Source organism: Atta cephalotes, assembly GCF_000143395.1.
Source record: "Atta cephalotes unplaced genomic scaffold scaffold00032, whole genome shotgun sequence".
NCBI lineage: Eukaryota > Metazoa > Arthropoda > Insecta > Hymenoptera > Formicidae > Atta > Atta cephalotes.
The window spans coordinates 1,628,757-1,646,204 of NW_012130096.1; the positions used below are offsets into that span (position 1 = coordinate 1,628,757).

The 17,448-nt window shown below is 31.2% G+C and overlaps 3 protein-coding genes across 3 annotated transcripts; 1 reads left to right on the forward strand and 2 right to left on the reverse strand.

The window, feature by feature from the left end:
• Positions 1–74: 74 nt before the first annotated feature.
• On the forward strand, positions 75–2,783 carry LOC105621127 (sperm-associated antigen 7 homolog). The gene is made up of 5 exons (XM_012202598.1): positions 75–266; positions 355–422; positions 1,088–1,176; positions 1,902–2,239; positions 2,534–2,783. The coding sequence occupies exons 1-5, from the start codon at positions 188–190 to the stop codon at positions 2,656–2,658; spliced, it is 699 nt and encodes a 232-aa protein (XP_012057988.1). The 5' UTR covers positions 75–187; the 3' UTR covers positions 2,659–2,783.
• Positions 2,784–3,318: 535 nt separating this feature from the next.
• Positions 3,319–7,054, reverse strand: LOC105621128 (exocyst complex component 8). Its single transcript, XM_012202599.1, has 8 exons — positions 6,997–7,054; positions 5,994–6,355; positions 5,472–5,774; positions 5,261–5,405; positions 4,473–4,985; positions 4,267–4,397; positions 3,611–4,024; positions 3,319–3,525 (listed from the first exon to the last, which is right to left on the reverse strand). The coding sequence occupies exons 1-8, from the start codon at positions 7,052–7,054 to the stop codon at positions 3,319–3,321; spliced, it is 2,133 nt and encodes a 710-aa protein (XP_012057989.1).
• Positions 7,055–9,250: 2,196 nt separating this feature from the next.
• Positions 9,251–14,967, reverse strand: LOC105621277. Its single transcript, XM_012202745.1, is given in 8 exon segments — positions 9,251–9,595; positions 10,072–10,701; positions 12,014–12,062; positions 13,188–13,439; positions 13,705–14,028; positions 14,403–14,498; positions 14,578–14,697; positions 14,800–14,967. Coding segments are annotated over 8 exon segments (1,782 nt in total). The 3' UTR covers positions 9,251–9,452.
• Between the last annotated feature and the right edge of the window lie 2,481 nt (positions 14,968–17,448).

Below are 17,448 nucleotides of genomic sequence, written 5' to 3' on the forward strand. Positions count from 1 at the left end.
CAGTTAGTATGACGTAGTACAGTCAAGTGTAGTTGTAGAGAACAGTATAATTGCAGATAACTGCTTTTGTCTTTTTTTTGCATCTGTCAAATTTTGTGTTCAGCCGAGCACAGCCGACCGTTTTGGAGTATTTCGACGTGGGACGATTTTCCTTGCTCGGCATTAAACTAAACAAGTCGTCGAAATTATGGATTTATTAGGATCTATTCTGAAATCCATGGATAAGCCGCCATCAGTAAACGAGAAGCAGAAGGCCCTCATGAAAAGTTAGTTGATTCCCAACCTGCTTTTAGAAAAAAAAAAATAAACAAATGATTTAAGAATTACATTAGCTAACTCATTTCGATTATGCAGAACAGCGGGAGGAATTTCAGAAGTGTCAAAAGGCCGAGGCAGAAAAATTGAAGCTCTTCCGACAAAAGGTGAAGCAGTCTTAACTCTATAAATACTCTCTGTAGACGTTCTTTTTATTTACAAAAAATCACACAATTTAAATGTGTCACTCTTGTAAAAGATATTAGTTGCTTTTCATTTCACACAGGTGATACTGAGTTTAAAGTTTTGTATTTTATACTCAATTATTGACATTGCTACTTGCTTATTTTGATAGCAAAGTTATTGTGTAACAACACAATTTATTATCTCACTTTTAATGTTAACAAGACTTACTCAATAAAGTGCATACTTGAGCTTGTGTAGATTATAAGTAAAAATTCAGAATTTGAATCTTGTCAGAATAAAATATGAATTTAACATCATGAATGATGAGAATTATCTGAGCTTTAGTATAAATGGAAAATAACTATTATAATCTTTTCAAAAATCTTAAAAGCAACACAAATATTATTTGACAGATGGAAGTTAAAAATTAATTAACTTTTGTTGATTGATACAGATTAATGTTTATATTTAATTTATTTATGTAACAACTCAAAAATCATTTTTTTAGTTGTGTTACTTTTGAAGTATAAAGAAAATGATTTAGTTCATTTATCAGTAATTATAAATATATCATATAATTTATTATTAATGATATAGTTGCACCTTTCTATCTTTTGACTAGTCAGTTAACACATTATTTTTGTAGGTTGAAGAGAAGATTAATAAGTTTGTACAAGATGACAACGCAAAGGAATATAAATTTCCTGCCATGGATCAGATATACAGAAGTATTATGTAAATATATTTCTTTGAAAATATTTTACTCATGGAATGATTCTTATTAGAAAGAAATGATGTAACACAATAATGATTATTTCATCTTTTTTTAACAAACATTGGCAAACAATAAGTATGTAATTCATTGTATCATTTGTGTTTCTTGCTGGAAAGCACTCTGTAAATAATATGATGGCTACATTTTGTTATTTCCTGCAAGTATTGAAAATCTACAGTTCATGCTGTAAGCTCTATAAATATTGAAGTCACCAAGGAATAGCAGTGTCTCAATTGCTAGACATTGATTGTGTTCATTAGAAAAAGCAGCTTTGCAAAATTTGTAAAATTTTTTAATATGTTTTAATATGTTTTTTAATATATTTTATACATTTAGATCCAGTAAGAAATTAAAGCAAGACCAATCATATTAAAGAATTTTACAATAGTTATAAAACTGCTTTATCTGTTGAACACAGCCAACTGTAATGCAAAAATTATACTGTTTGTCAGGAATTCGCTGATTGACTAATGTTGTTTTATTATCATAAGTAGAAGAACCAGAAAGACAAGTATTTTGCTATCCTTTTTTCGTTAAGATACAGTTTTCTATTAGTAGGTAATGTATATTCCAATATATTATAGAGCTCACTAAGATTACATTATATATACTTTAGATTTTCAATACTCACAGTGAGTAATGGAATATAAGCAGCCAATGTAACATTTTCTATCCTGGACTTCAGTCATGATGTAGCAGAAGTGGCGAATATTCTGGCATATTCCTTCGGCGAAGAAGGCGTTGATCGATACATCATGATCTTCAAGAAGGAGCACGCGCCTTCAGAGGATCAGTTGAACACACTGCGCAAAGGTGAAGAATGGAACGAAGAAGTTGCAAAAAGACTGAAAGAGGAGAGAGAAAGGAAGGCTAAAGAGGAAACCGAATATGCAAAGTCCAGGAAACGAAAGGAGAATTTCGTACCCAACAGTTACTATAAAGATAAATATCAGCACTTAATCGGCAAGGAAGCTGCATTGGAAGCAGCTAGAAAAACGGAAGCCAATAGTAGTTATGGATGTGGTGAGTATAACATATAAATAGACACACAAGTCACTTAATTTTTACTGCAGACACAAGTTATTCATTATCATTATTTTTGATTGTATAATAATATTCATAGGTCTGTTTTTCAGCTGAATTGGTTGCAAGGTTTCATATTTTTCCTTTTTTCTCTCTACATTAGAAAAAAAAGAGAAAAGAACAATGCAAGAAGTTCAGCTGAAGAGGCCATGTTTACAGTAGATTATGAAACTTATTGCCATAAAGTCAGATGACTCTTGCTCATAATAGAATTGTCACTTTAAATTCCTGCAGTTCCCAGTGAAAACAAGAAGGATCAAAGAAGTATAGAACAAACTCTAGCAGATATACGCGCCAAGAAAAGGAGACTGGAAATGAACAATGAAACTAGTAATTGTAGCGACAACAGTACAAAATAATGCTATTATATATAAATAATCATAGGCATATATAAATTATACATATATCTATCTATATATATATATATCGAATTAAATGTGTACATAATTCAATCATATTATATATGTTACAACATTATTACAAATTACTGCATTATGCGCATCGTTAAAGAAACTGTACGATAGTCTGTGATTTGTTGAATTTCCCTTATATTGCATCCATAGAGAGAACGAACATAATCCGCACATTTTATGATCAGATTTGGGAGACTCAAGCATGTTTAGTTGTTGCACGCATTGTCATACCCTTAGGCTGCCTAAGAGTATGACAATATGCGGCATTAAATAACGCGCTCGAGACATTCTTTCTAATCATAAAATGTGTGGATCATGGTTTCCATGGATGCGATATACTTATTTGTCCATTAATCAAGTTCTACGAGGTATTAATAAGTTCTACGATGGCATTATAATTAATATTTACCCGCATTAGAAGTGCAACGAAGTACTTCTATATCGCTATATCCATATTTATTACTTCAAAGAATCGGATCTTCTATGTACAATATATTACATTATCTCGTGTGTGTGTATGCACGCGTATACACATGCGAGTAAGCGTTACTGTAACATCTCTCTTCATCTATAAATTAAAAGCGGCTCAACGTTCTCTATTTCAGTTTAGAGATATTCCGTGGTCGAGTATTTAGGGACTGAAGTTCTCGGAGCTGGTCTCGGCTTTGTAGGCGATGGGGACTCGAATACAATCTGTTCTTTCAAAGCGAGCAGCTTCGTGAATTTCTGATTCGTTGCGGATTTATACAGTTCTAGGCCCCGAGCGATAATGACATCTCGCACGTAAGCTGCATTGTTTTGTACTAATTTTCGCTAAAAAATTAAAATTTTATAAAGTTAGAATTTATTCATAACATAATAGAACTATTCGTAATATAATATAGCCATAACATTCAACCTCTTGCTTCAATTTCGGATCCGTAAGCGAGATGATCAAGTGTTGAACTTCGACCCGCATCACGGACACAAGCACGTCATCTATCGTAGATATAAGTTCGGGTGTGGCTATACTAAGACAGTCTTCTAACAAATTGACGTAGAGCTTGGAGAAAGTTATCGTATTGTACGTCAATGGTATCCAACAGTCATTCGTTTGTAACGATGGTACACCGATACCGAGATCTTCGAGCTCGGTTAATAGTTTTTGAAGATTCTGACTAGTTTCCAAATTAGTCGGTCGCCAATTGTCCTCCGCCACGTGATGCTTTACTGTGTCGAGATAATTTTCACCTGCATCTTTAATAATTTTGGCTAACGGAGATCTAAGTTGGCCATCTAATTGATAACGGAAGTCCATGCCAAGCTGAGTCAACTGAAAATCAAATTATGTGCTAAAATCTGCATGTATAATATACAAAGAAGAGAGAGATTCCTTAAATATAATATCTATTTAATATATTTATAATATATATTTAATAATATATATTTAAATATATTATTATATTAAATATATTATATCCTTCTATTACTTTAGAGAGATAAAATCCATACATGTAAATATAATATATCTATTACTTTTGAAGATACAAAATTCAGATTAGAACGTGTACAAACCTGATCGCAATGACTTCGAACAGTGACAATACATTCTACCAATGTGTTTAGCGTGACCTTTGGCACAAACAGCTGCTGAGATAAGTGCGACGTTAAATGTTTCACTTCCTGACTGCACCATACAACTAAGCCTTAAACGACAAGTACATAAAATTAATTCATTATTCGATTATGAAATTGATTTGCGGATCTTGATGCTAAATTACCAGAAGTGCAATTTGTAGATTTAGGAAAGGTTTTCAGAAATTCTCTCGCTATCTCAACTATATTACTGAAGGCGATCGCACTAATCTGTTTCACATAGGCCACGATTGTGCCCTCTTCTTTGATCCTCTCCAGTCGCGCCTTCAGCACCGCACTGCATAATCGCAGATACAAGTGGCATGCTTGTGCGCTTCTGTTTAGCTGTATAAGGAGTTTTACCGCACGTCGAGCACTTCTCAGACCGCCACCCTGTAGCGACTTCGCTTCTGCACTTAACTCCAATTCCTTGGTCAATACGTTTACGAGCGAGCAGCCTCTCTCGTTCACTTTCGTTTGAATCTCCATCAATAGCGGTGTCGATTGAGCGTCCTTCAAATAAGTCTTCGCCTTCTCTAACAAACCGTAAGCCTCCTCAAAATGACGTTGTGCTATGCAGGAATCTAGATCCTCGGCTACTTCCAGCACCCACTCCGGCAGCGGTTCGTAGTACTCCGAGTCATCGTCGTCTTCCATTCCTAGAGATAATTTAAACGTAAAACTTGACGAAAAAAAACTCAATAAAAAGGATTAATCTGTTTCTTCCAACACAGATTAAGTTTAATCTCCGTTCAACTTGACTCACCATTTTTAATTTTTAGAATTAGAACAAGATAAAGAGTAAATTGAACTAAGATTGAAGTTAATTTATATTGATAGAAACGGATATAAAATAGGATATATAGTATATGTAGTATATGAGTAACGAAGAATATTTATGAAATGCAGAACCATTTCTATTTGCAAATTTTACCTAACGTATTCGATTCCAAAGACATCGAACGAGACGGCACCACTTTGTCCTCCTTCGGATGCTTATCGTTTTCCGATGCGTTGACTGAATTCTCTTCTGCCAACTTTGTTCTTTTCGCTTGCTCGCATTTATCTAACCACTCTTTCTACAAAGTAAGTAGATTCAAATAATATCCCTTCGATTCGCGATCGTTGTTTTCAAACACACTAACTTTACTTGTCGCTGTAGCACACTGAAACACCCTCGTGTCGGAGAATGCCAGTAATTTGAACGCCAGCTTTACAGTACCGTGATCCCTTACGTTGACAATCGCCAGGCTTTCTAGATTATAAACTGCTTGCATTTTGTACCTAGGTGGGCCGCGTCTGCCACCATTCGCCAACCAGGATGCAACCATTAGAACATCGTTGAATAAATATGCATGAATTCTTTTTAACGGCGTACCGTCGATCGGATCTAACTCGAGCAGGGATCCTTCGTGTAAACACACACGTCCTGGAGTCTCGGCTAGGCTCTGCAAAATGAGAAGTAAGAAAAGAAGTAAAGCGTCAACTAAATCTAATAAATCTACATCTTTAGCTGAATTTTTTTGTACTTTTTTATACTTTCTTAATCTTCTCTCTTTTTTTTCCAACACGAAGAGAAAAAGAAAAAAGGTGAACTATATAAAAAGTTCTGCTGAAAAGAAATATTTCTTGTAGTTCTTTATATATTTTACTTGTTAAATACCAACCAAGGCGCCTTCCACATTTTCAATCAATTGAATGAGTTTCTGTTTTTGCTCTTCCTCTTTAGACATAGAATCAGCCGAATTCTCCTGCTGTGACTCGGGCAAATCCTCAAAAACAACGCCGGTTGTTCTGGTAGAGCCTAGAGTACTCAACAAAGCACGCTGTTCGCTCAGAAGTTGAGACAACTGATACATCTCACTCTCCAAATGCGAGATCTCTTTGGCAGTCTCGATAAACTGCATATAGTTCTGGTAGACATTCCGTTTCAGTTGAGCAGATGTATTGTTTGCTAGTTCCTGGATTTTTGCGCGCTGTTGTCTCAATTCGTCTGCACCAATACATTGTGCACTCAGCTCCTTCACAACTGTAAGAACAAAAATAGTTATTATAACAGATGAATACTAATCTTACTGTTTTTCCTTACTGTGTTTCCTTATTATTTTCCAATTTCATATGCAATTAATTAATAAATTACTACTTATGTTGGACTTAAGAGAAAGAGAAAGAAAGAGAGAGAGAGAGAGAGAGAGAGAGAGAGAGAGAGAGAGAGAGAGAATAATTCTGAATATCTCATCAGAGATTGATAAAATATGATTCCATATTAATTTTTAAATATATTTTTATATTTATTTTCAATTCTATACTATTTTCAATTCTATAATTAATTAGCAAATTAACTATTTATCGGATTTAAAAAAAAGCGAAAGGATACAGTATAGATCCTAAACATCTCGTAAAAAAGTATCAGAGATTGATAAAATATACGATTGATTTTAAAAATATATTTTCATATGTATCTACATATTTTGTATATTTGTCTCCAATTTCATGTAATTAATTAATAAATTAACTATTTATATCGAACTAATAAGAGAGGCATAAAGTACAGTGTAGAACCTAAATATCAAATATTATAAATTGAAAACAAAGTACGACCGGTCGCATAATGATTTTTTTTTTAAATCGTCACTTTTTCATATTCTCGAACATGATATGCGTACTCACATTTCTCTGGATTAAAGTCTTCAGCTGCAAAAACCTTCGGCAGGTTATTATCGGCCATTGCGAGCAGATCGTTCGCGGGCGAATATTTTTACTATCGTCAACAATACAAATTGCGTGCCTCTGTCATGTTACGTTTCTGTCGAATCCCTTCGTCGTCACCTGTTACAAATAAATTAACATGATTCGCGTCGGTTTACACCTCCGCCCCGACCTAACCTCGCTTGGCGTGTATCGTGTATCCCAATTCCCATATCCCACACCGCCGAAAGAATGACCAAGATAATTGACAATGTCGGAATTCTTAGTTATCTTCTGGCATTTGATTATTACTGCACTTAGGTTAGGTTTACCAATGCATGGTAAACAAAAATCAAAGATGATTTATGTCTTTGCTAAAATTTTATTTATAAACTCTAAAGTACAATTTTGTTTATCTTTTTCTAATTTATATAATTAATAATTATTCTCATTTCTACTAACATAAATTAATTAACTTTTTTTCTATTAACATAAATTATTTAACTTTTTTTTCTTTGTTTTTCTAAGAATTTCTAAGAAATTCTAAGAATTTAAGAAAAAGATTATAGGGATAAATTAAACCAAAATGAAACTTAATCTACAATTAAAAAAATATAAAGAATAAATTGAACCGAGATTAAAATGATATAATTTATTTATATTAGCATTACTTAAGGAACTTTATTACAAATAATTTCCTGTCGAACTTATCAAGTTACCAAATGAGCGACTTTAAACGCAACATATCCTAAATGGCGCTGTCGTGTGTTACTCCCATTTAATGCGACGTATATTAATTTTAATTTTATATGTATTTATATATCTGATTGTAAGAAATTAGAGCCCAAAAAAATACAAAATATTTAATTCACATGGAGAAATATTTAATTTATATTTTTTACGACTATAAAAACAATATTTATGAATGAATTTTAGGTGAAACCGATCGATCTCCAGTAGCTTATAAGGACAAGTCGCAAGTACTCTTTCAGCTGGGAGTGTGGCGGCTCCTGTAATCCGGCTACTCGGAGGCTGGTTATGTCGGAGGGTCTGAGGTCGGGGGTACCTGCTGGTGCGGGGCTCACGTTGACTGGGCGTCCGCACTAAGCTCGCCATCAATATGGACACCCTGGAGGAGTCCGGGGTGGCCAGGTTAGCTAAGGAGAGGCGAACCGGGCCAGAGGGGAAACCCAGCAGCCAAAAGTCTCCGTGGCGGGCAGTAGTGGGATCGCGCCCGGGAGTGGGACCGCATTGACAGCCTGGTTGATATGATCCGACACATAACTTTTTGCACTTTTTTTTTCAATTTTCCAACAATCCCCAAAGTCTCCTCATATACTTTCATCAAAAATCTGATTTTTTCAATATACTTTTTGCTGTATTTTTTTAATACCACACAACTATACAACATTCCAATGTCTATGGAGAAATCAAAGGCAAAGTTTGAATTGGTGCTCCTTTTCTTAAATATTGTCCATTTTTAGTCTTCGGGAATTATATTGATTTATTATTACATGTCTTTATTAAAAAATTAAAAAGGATGGAAAGAGTTAAAATTTAAAGTCTGTTTTTTTATTCCTGTGTACTGAATTGTACGAGAAAGAGAGGGGACTCTCTCTTTCTTGCTTTCACCAAGTATCAAACGTATATCTATCTCATTTTAAGTTTTAAATATATACACTTAGTTCAGCTACAGAAAACTCTTAGTATTCTAAGGAGAAAGGAATTAACATCTCAGTTCTTGTGTTTACTGAATATTTTAATATTTTTGTTATATATTAATTAAAAACCAACTAGTATGCTATATTTCATTTGTATTAATAGAAAATATTATTAAAAATTAAATGATTTTACATAATCTATAATTCACATTTCAGGATGATTCTATTCATACTTACATACCTATATTTCGACGCGTCTTTTAATACTTATATATTTATGAATCTTCAAATATTTTTAATTTGTTGTATATTAATTCAAAAATCAACTAATACTATATTTCGGTTTTTTTTAAATTAATGTATATGCATTTATGGATCTCCAATTATTTTTGTGTATTAACAATATAAGTAAAATTGAATCAAATTCTATCCCGAATTTTAACACAAATTATAGATCTATAATTAATCTAAAATGAACCTTGGGCAATTATAATTATTCAAAATCATATCGATTATGTTAATGAGATGAGAACATAGGAAATTGCAAGGAGAAGAAATATAACATGTAATACATATTTATGGAAAAACTTTTAATCCTATTATAACCGTTGTTTTGTAATGAAGATGATAATGTTATCATTGTAAGGATTCACTCCTGCGACAAGGAAATAATTTATAGTACATATATAAACACTTGAGTTGTATATCAATTTTTTCCTGATACAGTAAACTTCGTCACCACAGTGGATTAATCTTCTTCTTATTTAATATAAATTTTTACGATTTCTGCTTTTCTTTCTTCGCCTGCTCCGCCAGTGCTTCTAATCGGTCATGTTCCGCGATTAAGGCGTTCACTTCATTTGCTGGTAATATTTTCGTTTTTGTTTTACCATCTTCGCGCGTCAGTATCGCCATTTCCACTGTAAGTAAAAGAAATGAACATACGTCAATAATTGTGTTATAAACTATCACAAAATGTGTCTAATAATAAATTTAATTGGACACACTAATATTAAAACTATTGTTGTACATTTTTAATTCTGTGTCAATACAGATTGATATAAAAGTGTATATAATACAAATATAGAAACAGGTTAAATCTTCAATCAATACATTTTATTCTATTGTTAAGTAAAGTATATTTCACAATTCCAAATATTTATATTTCACTGTATCCAATTGAATTCATTAAAAAACTATGTTTATAATCTCATTAACTTATGTCCACTTTTATGAATGAAGAATAACTTTAATCTTATTTAACTTATTTTCTATCTTTTTTAAAAATTCGAAAGAGTATTAAATTAAATCAAGATTGAAATTAATCTTAATAATCTTCATAAAAATAGAGATTAAAATCAATATTGCTCTAATTTAGAATTAAATAAAAATTTACCCTTTTCAGCAGTGAGTTTATTCATGTCTAATGTTTTAGAGAGCACTTTGATAGCAAGTGCCATTGCGTCTTTCAAAGTTGTTTCGCCCTCTTTGTATTCTTGCTTCAAAGATGACACAGCTGCTGCTGAATTATTCCCGATACATGTTGCTTTCCAACCACCATAGTTTCCGCTAGGATCTGACTGATACAACTGATAGCCATAGTATTTGTCCCATCCCATATATAAAATAGATACACCAAAAGGTCTCTTTCCACCATATTGAGTATATGCCTGTTTAACATCGCATAACCACGAGACAAGTTGCTCACAAGGTATAGCTTCGCCATACTGAAGAAGGTATCTCTGCGCAATAAGGCGCAACTCATTCGTCAGGACATTCGCGTCCGAAGTTATACCAGCTACTGAACAAACTATATCATTGTTCAACTTGTAGATTTTTTCGGAGAAGAATACCTCGTCCAGCAACTTGTTGGTGTTACGTTTCTCAGCTGCCAGTAGAATACCATCGTTTGCTAATATACCCAGGCAAGTACCGGCATGGCTTATAGCCTCCATAGCATATTCAACTTGATACAGTCTTCCTTCTGGCGAGAAAATTGTGGTACGTGTATCATATCTACGTGCCTGTAAAATATATAACAAGATATATAACTAAAAAATATTGAGTCAATTGCAATGAACAATTCAAAATTTTAAAATTTCTATCAAAATTTCTATTAAAGTTTCAATTTTTATTTTATCTCAAATATAAACGAGCAAATATGAGTAAAATAAAACCATTATATTCATCAAAAGATTCACTTAAGTAAAAGAAAGTCTCTAATGTATACATTCTTTTATATTTTGCTAAAAGTGTCAGAACTTTAAATCAAATAGATTAACGAGATTTCAATATTCTATGCATTAAATATGTGCCATATTAGCAATAATTACTTATGATCTGTTTATATTTTAAAATTATAATAAATGTTAGTCTTGATGACAATGCATTTCCCGCATAACCTAGAAGCAACAACAGTATCCAAAGTATTTCGAAGCTGACTTCAGAACTGAATAAATGTAATATTGAACTGCTTGAGACTCATTAACTTACCATTTTGAAAATAGTTTTATGTTATTAAAATGTTTATCAGTCGTATCAAGAAAATGCCTCTCGCAAATTCAACAGTACCCAACAGCCCTGAATCTGACACTTCGATTCGAAGAATGATTAGCAGGTTAATCGGCAATTGATAGTTTTCGATTACTCGAAAGTCGCCATGAAAAATCGACTAGTATCGCTATAGTAATCTTCGATAATCGATATAAATACCGCGATAATACAAAATAAACAATGCGATTATTTATTTTTCAAACATACAATTTTATCTCATTTTCTTCACTATTCATTTTTCTCATATTTTACAACTTATGAGCGAACACTTCAAGAGGATGCAAAGAGGATAGATTAAATATTTTTTTACTTATAGAAATAGGCTCGTTTAAATACAATGCAATAAATTAAAATGTCAAGGCTTTTTTAAAAAACGAGCAAATATAATTAACTTAATAGAAATTCCTCTTTAATTACAATCATATAACGCTAAATTTCAAACGTTTCGTCTTACAAAGTCTTCATCAGTGATAATAAAGAAAACGTATTTTTGTAACCTCATCCAATATCAACGAAGTAACATAAATACATAATAAAAATTATCGCTCTATGCTAATCTTATTTAGTTATTTTTGCGGAATTAAACTAAGATCTTACGGATTAAACTAAGAATCAAGTCAGAAGCTTGAAAGTCCTGAATAATCCTAAAAATGGATGGGGTTACAAAAATAAAAGTTTTCTTTATTATCACTGAAAATGAAAACTTTGTAAGTAGAAACGTTTGAAATTTATAGTGTTATATGATTGTAATTAAAAAGGAATTTCTACTAGTTCACTATGTGTGCTCGTTTTAAAAAAGCCTTTATATTTTAATTAATTTATTTTTTTTATTTAATTTATTTTTTACTTATACATAATAATACTCTTCAATAAACATGTACATTAAAGTTTATTTTTTTATTAGACCCAATACATGAATAGAAAATAAGATGCTCTAGAAGTTAACATTCACTTTTACTTAAAGATTACTTAAAGATTACTTAAAGATTAAAGAGAAAGATAAAGAAGAAAATATATATATAAGATAGATATTTTGTATAGTTATACAAACGTTAATCAATAACGTTGCTGTAATCAAACTAAAGATGCAACTTTCTTTTTTTTTCATTTCAATCTTCATTTCAATTTTTCATTTCAATTCTTATAAACTTAAATATATAGAGAGAAACTTTATAACATCTTGGCTGAGGTCGATTTGGATGTTTTTCAGCACTTTTCATTCAGTACTTCTATATTTTATGTCTAATGAACAATAAAGATAAAATGATGATTACAAGTGCTATAAGCGTCCAAATCGAACACAATTCTTCATATAAACATCGATATAGATTTTATTATAGTTTATATAAACATATATGTTTGTTAACTGTCTATTATATACAGGATGTTTTGGGCAACTGATGAGAAAAAAAGAAATAATTAGATGATAAAATAAGAAATTGAAAGAATAATTTTAAGATTTGATTTAATTGTAAATGTTTACGTAAATTGTAAATATTTACGTAAGTGTCTGAAGTACGCATAAACCGACATGTATAATTAAAGAAGTCTCCATCAAAATTCTAGTGTTTGTCATTATGAATGTACAAGATACTTGAATATTCATAAATAGAACATACTACAAATTTATTGACTTATTTTATCATTTAGAATAATTCTTTTCTTCTATCTTGCCGAACATCCTGGCATGAGTTCTTTTTTGGAACACATATAGGCCTTTCTTATTTGTACATACATGTCTATATGAGAAAATAGATATTTGTCAATTGTTAAGAGTTCACAGCATCATAATTGTACTTTATTGGTATGTTTAGTAGATTTAAAAGAAACGATTATCATGTTGTTCCAAACGATACATAATTTTTACTAATCAATAATTGTCATCAATGTGAGAAATAATTACTTTCTCAAAGCCATCTGATCACGAAGTTCTTTCAGGTCTTTCAGTTGTTGACTCACTCGTGCGCTCTCCATGGCAGCAGTATTCTGAATATCATTTAAATAAGCTAATCGTTCAGTGAATTGATTGAATATCTCGTCCAGTATTGGTCCTTTTTCATCAAAATTTTTAATGATTTGATCAGTTTCCACAGTGTCATTCATAGACCGTTCTTTGGCATTTGATTCATTTTTCAATAAAGCTAGAAGTGTATCGGTAACTCGTTCATTAGACGCACTCGAAGTGTTTGCAATGCATTCGTCTCTTGCTTTCTTCATATCAATATTGAACAATTCCGAAGTTGCATCCATTTCAGTTTTTTTACTTTCTACTTTTGTTTTTTTCTCTTTTTGATTTCGATTAGAAATTGAAAAATTTCCATTTTCTCTGGTAACTTGTTGGAAATAATCTTTTAAAGAAATTGCCTAAAAATAAGTAATTAAAAGATTGAAAAAGGATACACTTATATCACTCATTTACAATCAAGTTTAATCAAATGTTTATATATATAAAAATATACGTAATATAATATATTACCGAGTCAATGTTACATAGAGACTGTTCTAATTGCTTAATCTCGTCATCTTTAGGAGCTAATTCATCATATAACATTCTGTGGAATGAACTATTATGAAAGGTAGTATGAGCACCTGCATGATCATCATTATAATCGTGTTTTTTATCTTCATGTATTTTCATTTCATCAAAATCTTTTTGTAAAATGCCTGTGGATGTTTCAGCAGCTTGTGCCGCTGCAGTAGCTTGTGACGCTGCAATAGCTTGTGACGCTGCAGTATCTTCTGATGATACAGTAGCATAGTAACGAGGAGGACGTAATGGATGTAATGGTGCCTCATGAGTCTGAAATTATAACAGAAAGAATTCTTATATCAATATAGTATAATCATTTTATTTAATCCTCAACTATAGAAATAGGTTATTTGGACTTAAAGCGAAATATTTTTCTTTCTAAATTGTAGATATAAAAAACTTGAACTTCCTCTATCAGTTGCCATAAAGATTCACTTGCATTCTGTGCACTTCAAACAGGACACTTTAAAACTTAAGTATAATTTTCACAATTTTTTATAGTTGAAGATTAAATATATATATTCAAAAATTGTTATATTAAGTTTGCATGAAATATATTTTACCACGGTCATAGACTCTAAGACTGCGCTCATAGAATGAAACCCTTTGAGATTTGCTATACGCCTTCGTTCATTATCCCTAAATTTCTTTTTTTCTGCTTTTGACAATCCAGACACACATCGAATCACAGGTTTTTTTGCCGAAACTTCCATCGGATCGTAACGTGGAACTTCTGGGTCCTGTCAAATAAAATATACAAGTTATGTAATATAAACCAGTATCAGTTTACATTAGCTAATTGTTATTTATGTTTCATACCTCTTCCCAATTTTCATCAAAGCTACCACCAGCTACGGGAGGATCTGGATCTTTTACTTCAATAATTCCAATATCCATATCTGCCACTCTTCCAATACTAGAACACATTTCAATGTGCTCCTACAAGATTGAATAAAACTGATATTAATGACAGGAAGAACAGAAAGATCTTACAAGATATGCAACTTTGAAACATATTACAATAAATTTAAATACACATACCCTAAGAAGGTTCTGGTCTACAATGTGAGTCTTGTCCAATGGACACTCTACCATATTTTCCTTTTTATTATATCTCTTGCATTTCGATATATGATTCATAAATTTATATCTGCGAATACGATGCGCTGGATTATAGGGGCAAGAAACTATGATGTCCGCATCTGCCATTTTTAGAATCTAATTCTATAAATTATAATATCAATTATTAAAAAGCCATTATATTTTTTTCGTCATTATCAGTACAGTAAAATTTATTGCTAAATAAAAGAGATTTTAGAAGAAACATGAAACAAAACATTTGAAAAAAGCTGTGTTATTGACAATTTTACAAATATATTGACAATTTTGAAGATAAAACGACAGAATTCTCAAAGTCTTTTATTCTTAGATTTGGAACAGCATAATGATTATAAAATTATCTATTTCAATAGCATTTTTTAATGAAATAATTAAAATATTCAATATAGATCAGAAAATAAATTGATCCCTTTTCAAAAAAAATTTCACAAACATTTCATGGTCAAAGAAGAACATATATCCTTATTTTTATATATTGCTAATAACAAGTTAAGTATTAAGCTCTTTATATCAAGTAAAATTATAATATTTAAAGAGAAATGAGGTAAGTACAATATACATAACAAAATTAGTTCCTTAACTTTCGTCAGCAAGATGAAAATTTCACCCTTTATTTGCAATCTGATTTTTGAATTTCAGTGTAGATTTTCATATTATTTTAGATTGTATAAAAATCTGAAAAAATTCCTACATTGTGAATTCCTACATTGTGAATGCTTTAACGAGTTTTTACTACAATAGAAGTTAGATTTCACTTTATTTATTTTTTACAGATTTAAATTTAGCTATCAGAATCCATGATCAAAAAATCAATTGTACTTTTAAAATCCCACGTTATTAGTGGAAAATTAAATAATCAACTAAATAATTATATATTCAAACAATATTTAGTTTTGTCCTCTTTATCAATAAATTATCACATATTGCAGCTTGTATGTGTTCGTCTAACAGAAATTTCAATACGTTTAGTTCCATAATCATATGAACTAAACAAAATTTATTTAGTTGATTTTATATAAAATATGGAAAAAGAATAGACTTTTAAGCTATGTAAAATAAAAGAAACGCGTCATCGAGGTATTGTTCGACATATCCGCAGTAAAGAACTTCCTTCTTTTTTTTATATCAAATTTTTTACTCATCGAATCACAGCAAAACGATCATCGAATCACGCTTCAACACAATTTTTTCTTCTTCTGCCCACTGGATGTTCGATTCTCAACACAATTAAATTTTTTCCTATTGGTTATTAATTCATTTAAGACATTAATGGCGAATGTTCTCACCGATCGATTTCCAATAACAATCACATAGCCAATTAACGCGTATCTTTTTGCTCTAACAAATCGTTATCAGCTGATACCTAATACGTACTTTAGCGCCTTTCGATAAATTCCACGATATCGTATCGGTAAATGTTGCTATGCCTGTTAGATGCTAAGTTGAACTTCCTTGGTGAAAATAGAAGACAATGAACAATAGAGGATTATGATGTGATGTCACAATACAGTAGTACAACTCTTCTGATTTTACGTTGATCAAAATGGAGTGCGCATGCGTGAAATATATAAATTATCTGTCTCTTTTCCTCCTTTTTTTATTGCTCTCTCTCTCTTTTTCTTTCTCTCTCTATTTAAATAAGCGTTCCACTTAAACATTTGTCCTTCAAGCATACATTCAGAGTAGAAATTTAGAGGGAAGTTTTACGTGTATTTGGCGAAATGTTGTGTGAGAAATCTCGAAAGATTGATCTAATTTTTGTGAAAAAGTGATAAAGTAAAAAAGTGAATAAAAATAACACAGAAAACAACAAGAAAGATTTCTTTTGTATTTTAAACTTTTTGGAGATATATGTATAAATTTCTTTTATATCAGCTTTCTCATAATATTTTTTCATAGATATATAATACATAATATTTCTTTATACAAATATACATTTTTAAGTTAATTTAATATTTCTCTTAATTTTTCTATATTTTTTCTTTACTTTTCAATATATTTACAATTTATTTTTATTAATTTTCATAAAGTTTAAATTATTTCATTGCAATATTAGATTTATTCGCGTGCTCCAATATGTTCCTACAATAGCACTTACTCATTTCAATTCATTGGATTGCGATGCGAATAAATCTAATGAGTTTTACAAGGAATTTTGACAGAATAAAAAAAGAACGAAAAGAGAAAAAAGATTAGATGGTAATCGTAGCAACAGAGCCGATATTCGAGTCTTATTTCAAGACCATCTTAAGTAATATCTTAAGACGCTAATGCAGCCTTCTGATTGATTCGTGACTTCTTAAGACCGTACTTAAGACGGTCTTGAATTTAAGATCTGATCACAGTATAACTAGTAGGGACACTCCGTGTCAGCACGTTTGATCTCCGTGTCGCAGTTACGTGAGCATCCGCCACGTTTGAAAAATCTAGGACGAAAGAGGATATAATGCCCCATGCGATAGTCCATTGCTTTGCTCTAAAAAACATAATTAAGAATGTTGTGTAAATGTCAGTCAACGTAAAAATATTTTTTTTTCAAAAATTATATTTGATTATGTTTAATTAAATTAA

Coding starts and splice junctions, on each gene's coding strand:
- LOC105621127 (XM_012202598.1), top strand. CDS start 188: ATGGATTTATTAGGATCTATTCTGAAATCCATGGATAAGCCGCCATCA. Junction 423..1,087: donor TGAAGCTCTTCCGACAAAAG/GTGAAGCAGTCT, acceptor TTATTTTTGTAG/GTTGAAGAGAAGATTAATAA. Junction 2,240..2,533: donor CAATAGTAGTTATGGATGTG/GTGAGTATAACA, acceptor AAATTCCTGCAG/TTCCCAGTGAAAACAAGAAG.
- LOC105621128 (XM_012202599.1), bottom strand. CDS start 7,054: ATGGCCGATAATAACCTGCCGAAGGTTTTTGCAGCTGAAGACTTTAAT. Junction 5,775..5,993: donor AAAATGTGGAAGGCGCCTTG/GTTGGTATTTAA, acceptor CTCATTTTGCAG/AGCCTAGCCGAGACTCCAGG. Junction 4,025..4,266: donor TTCGAAGTCATTGCGATCAG/GTTTGTACACGT, acceptor TTTGATTTTCAG/TTGACTCAGCTTGGCATGGA.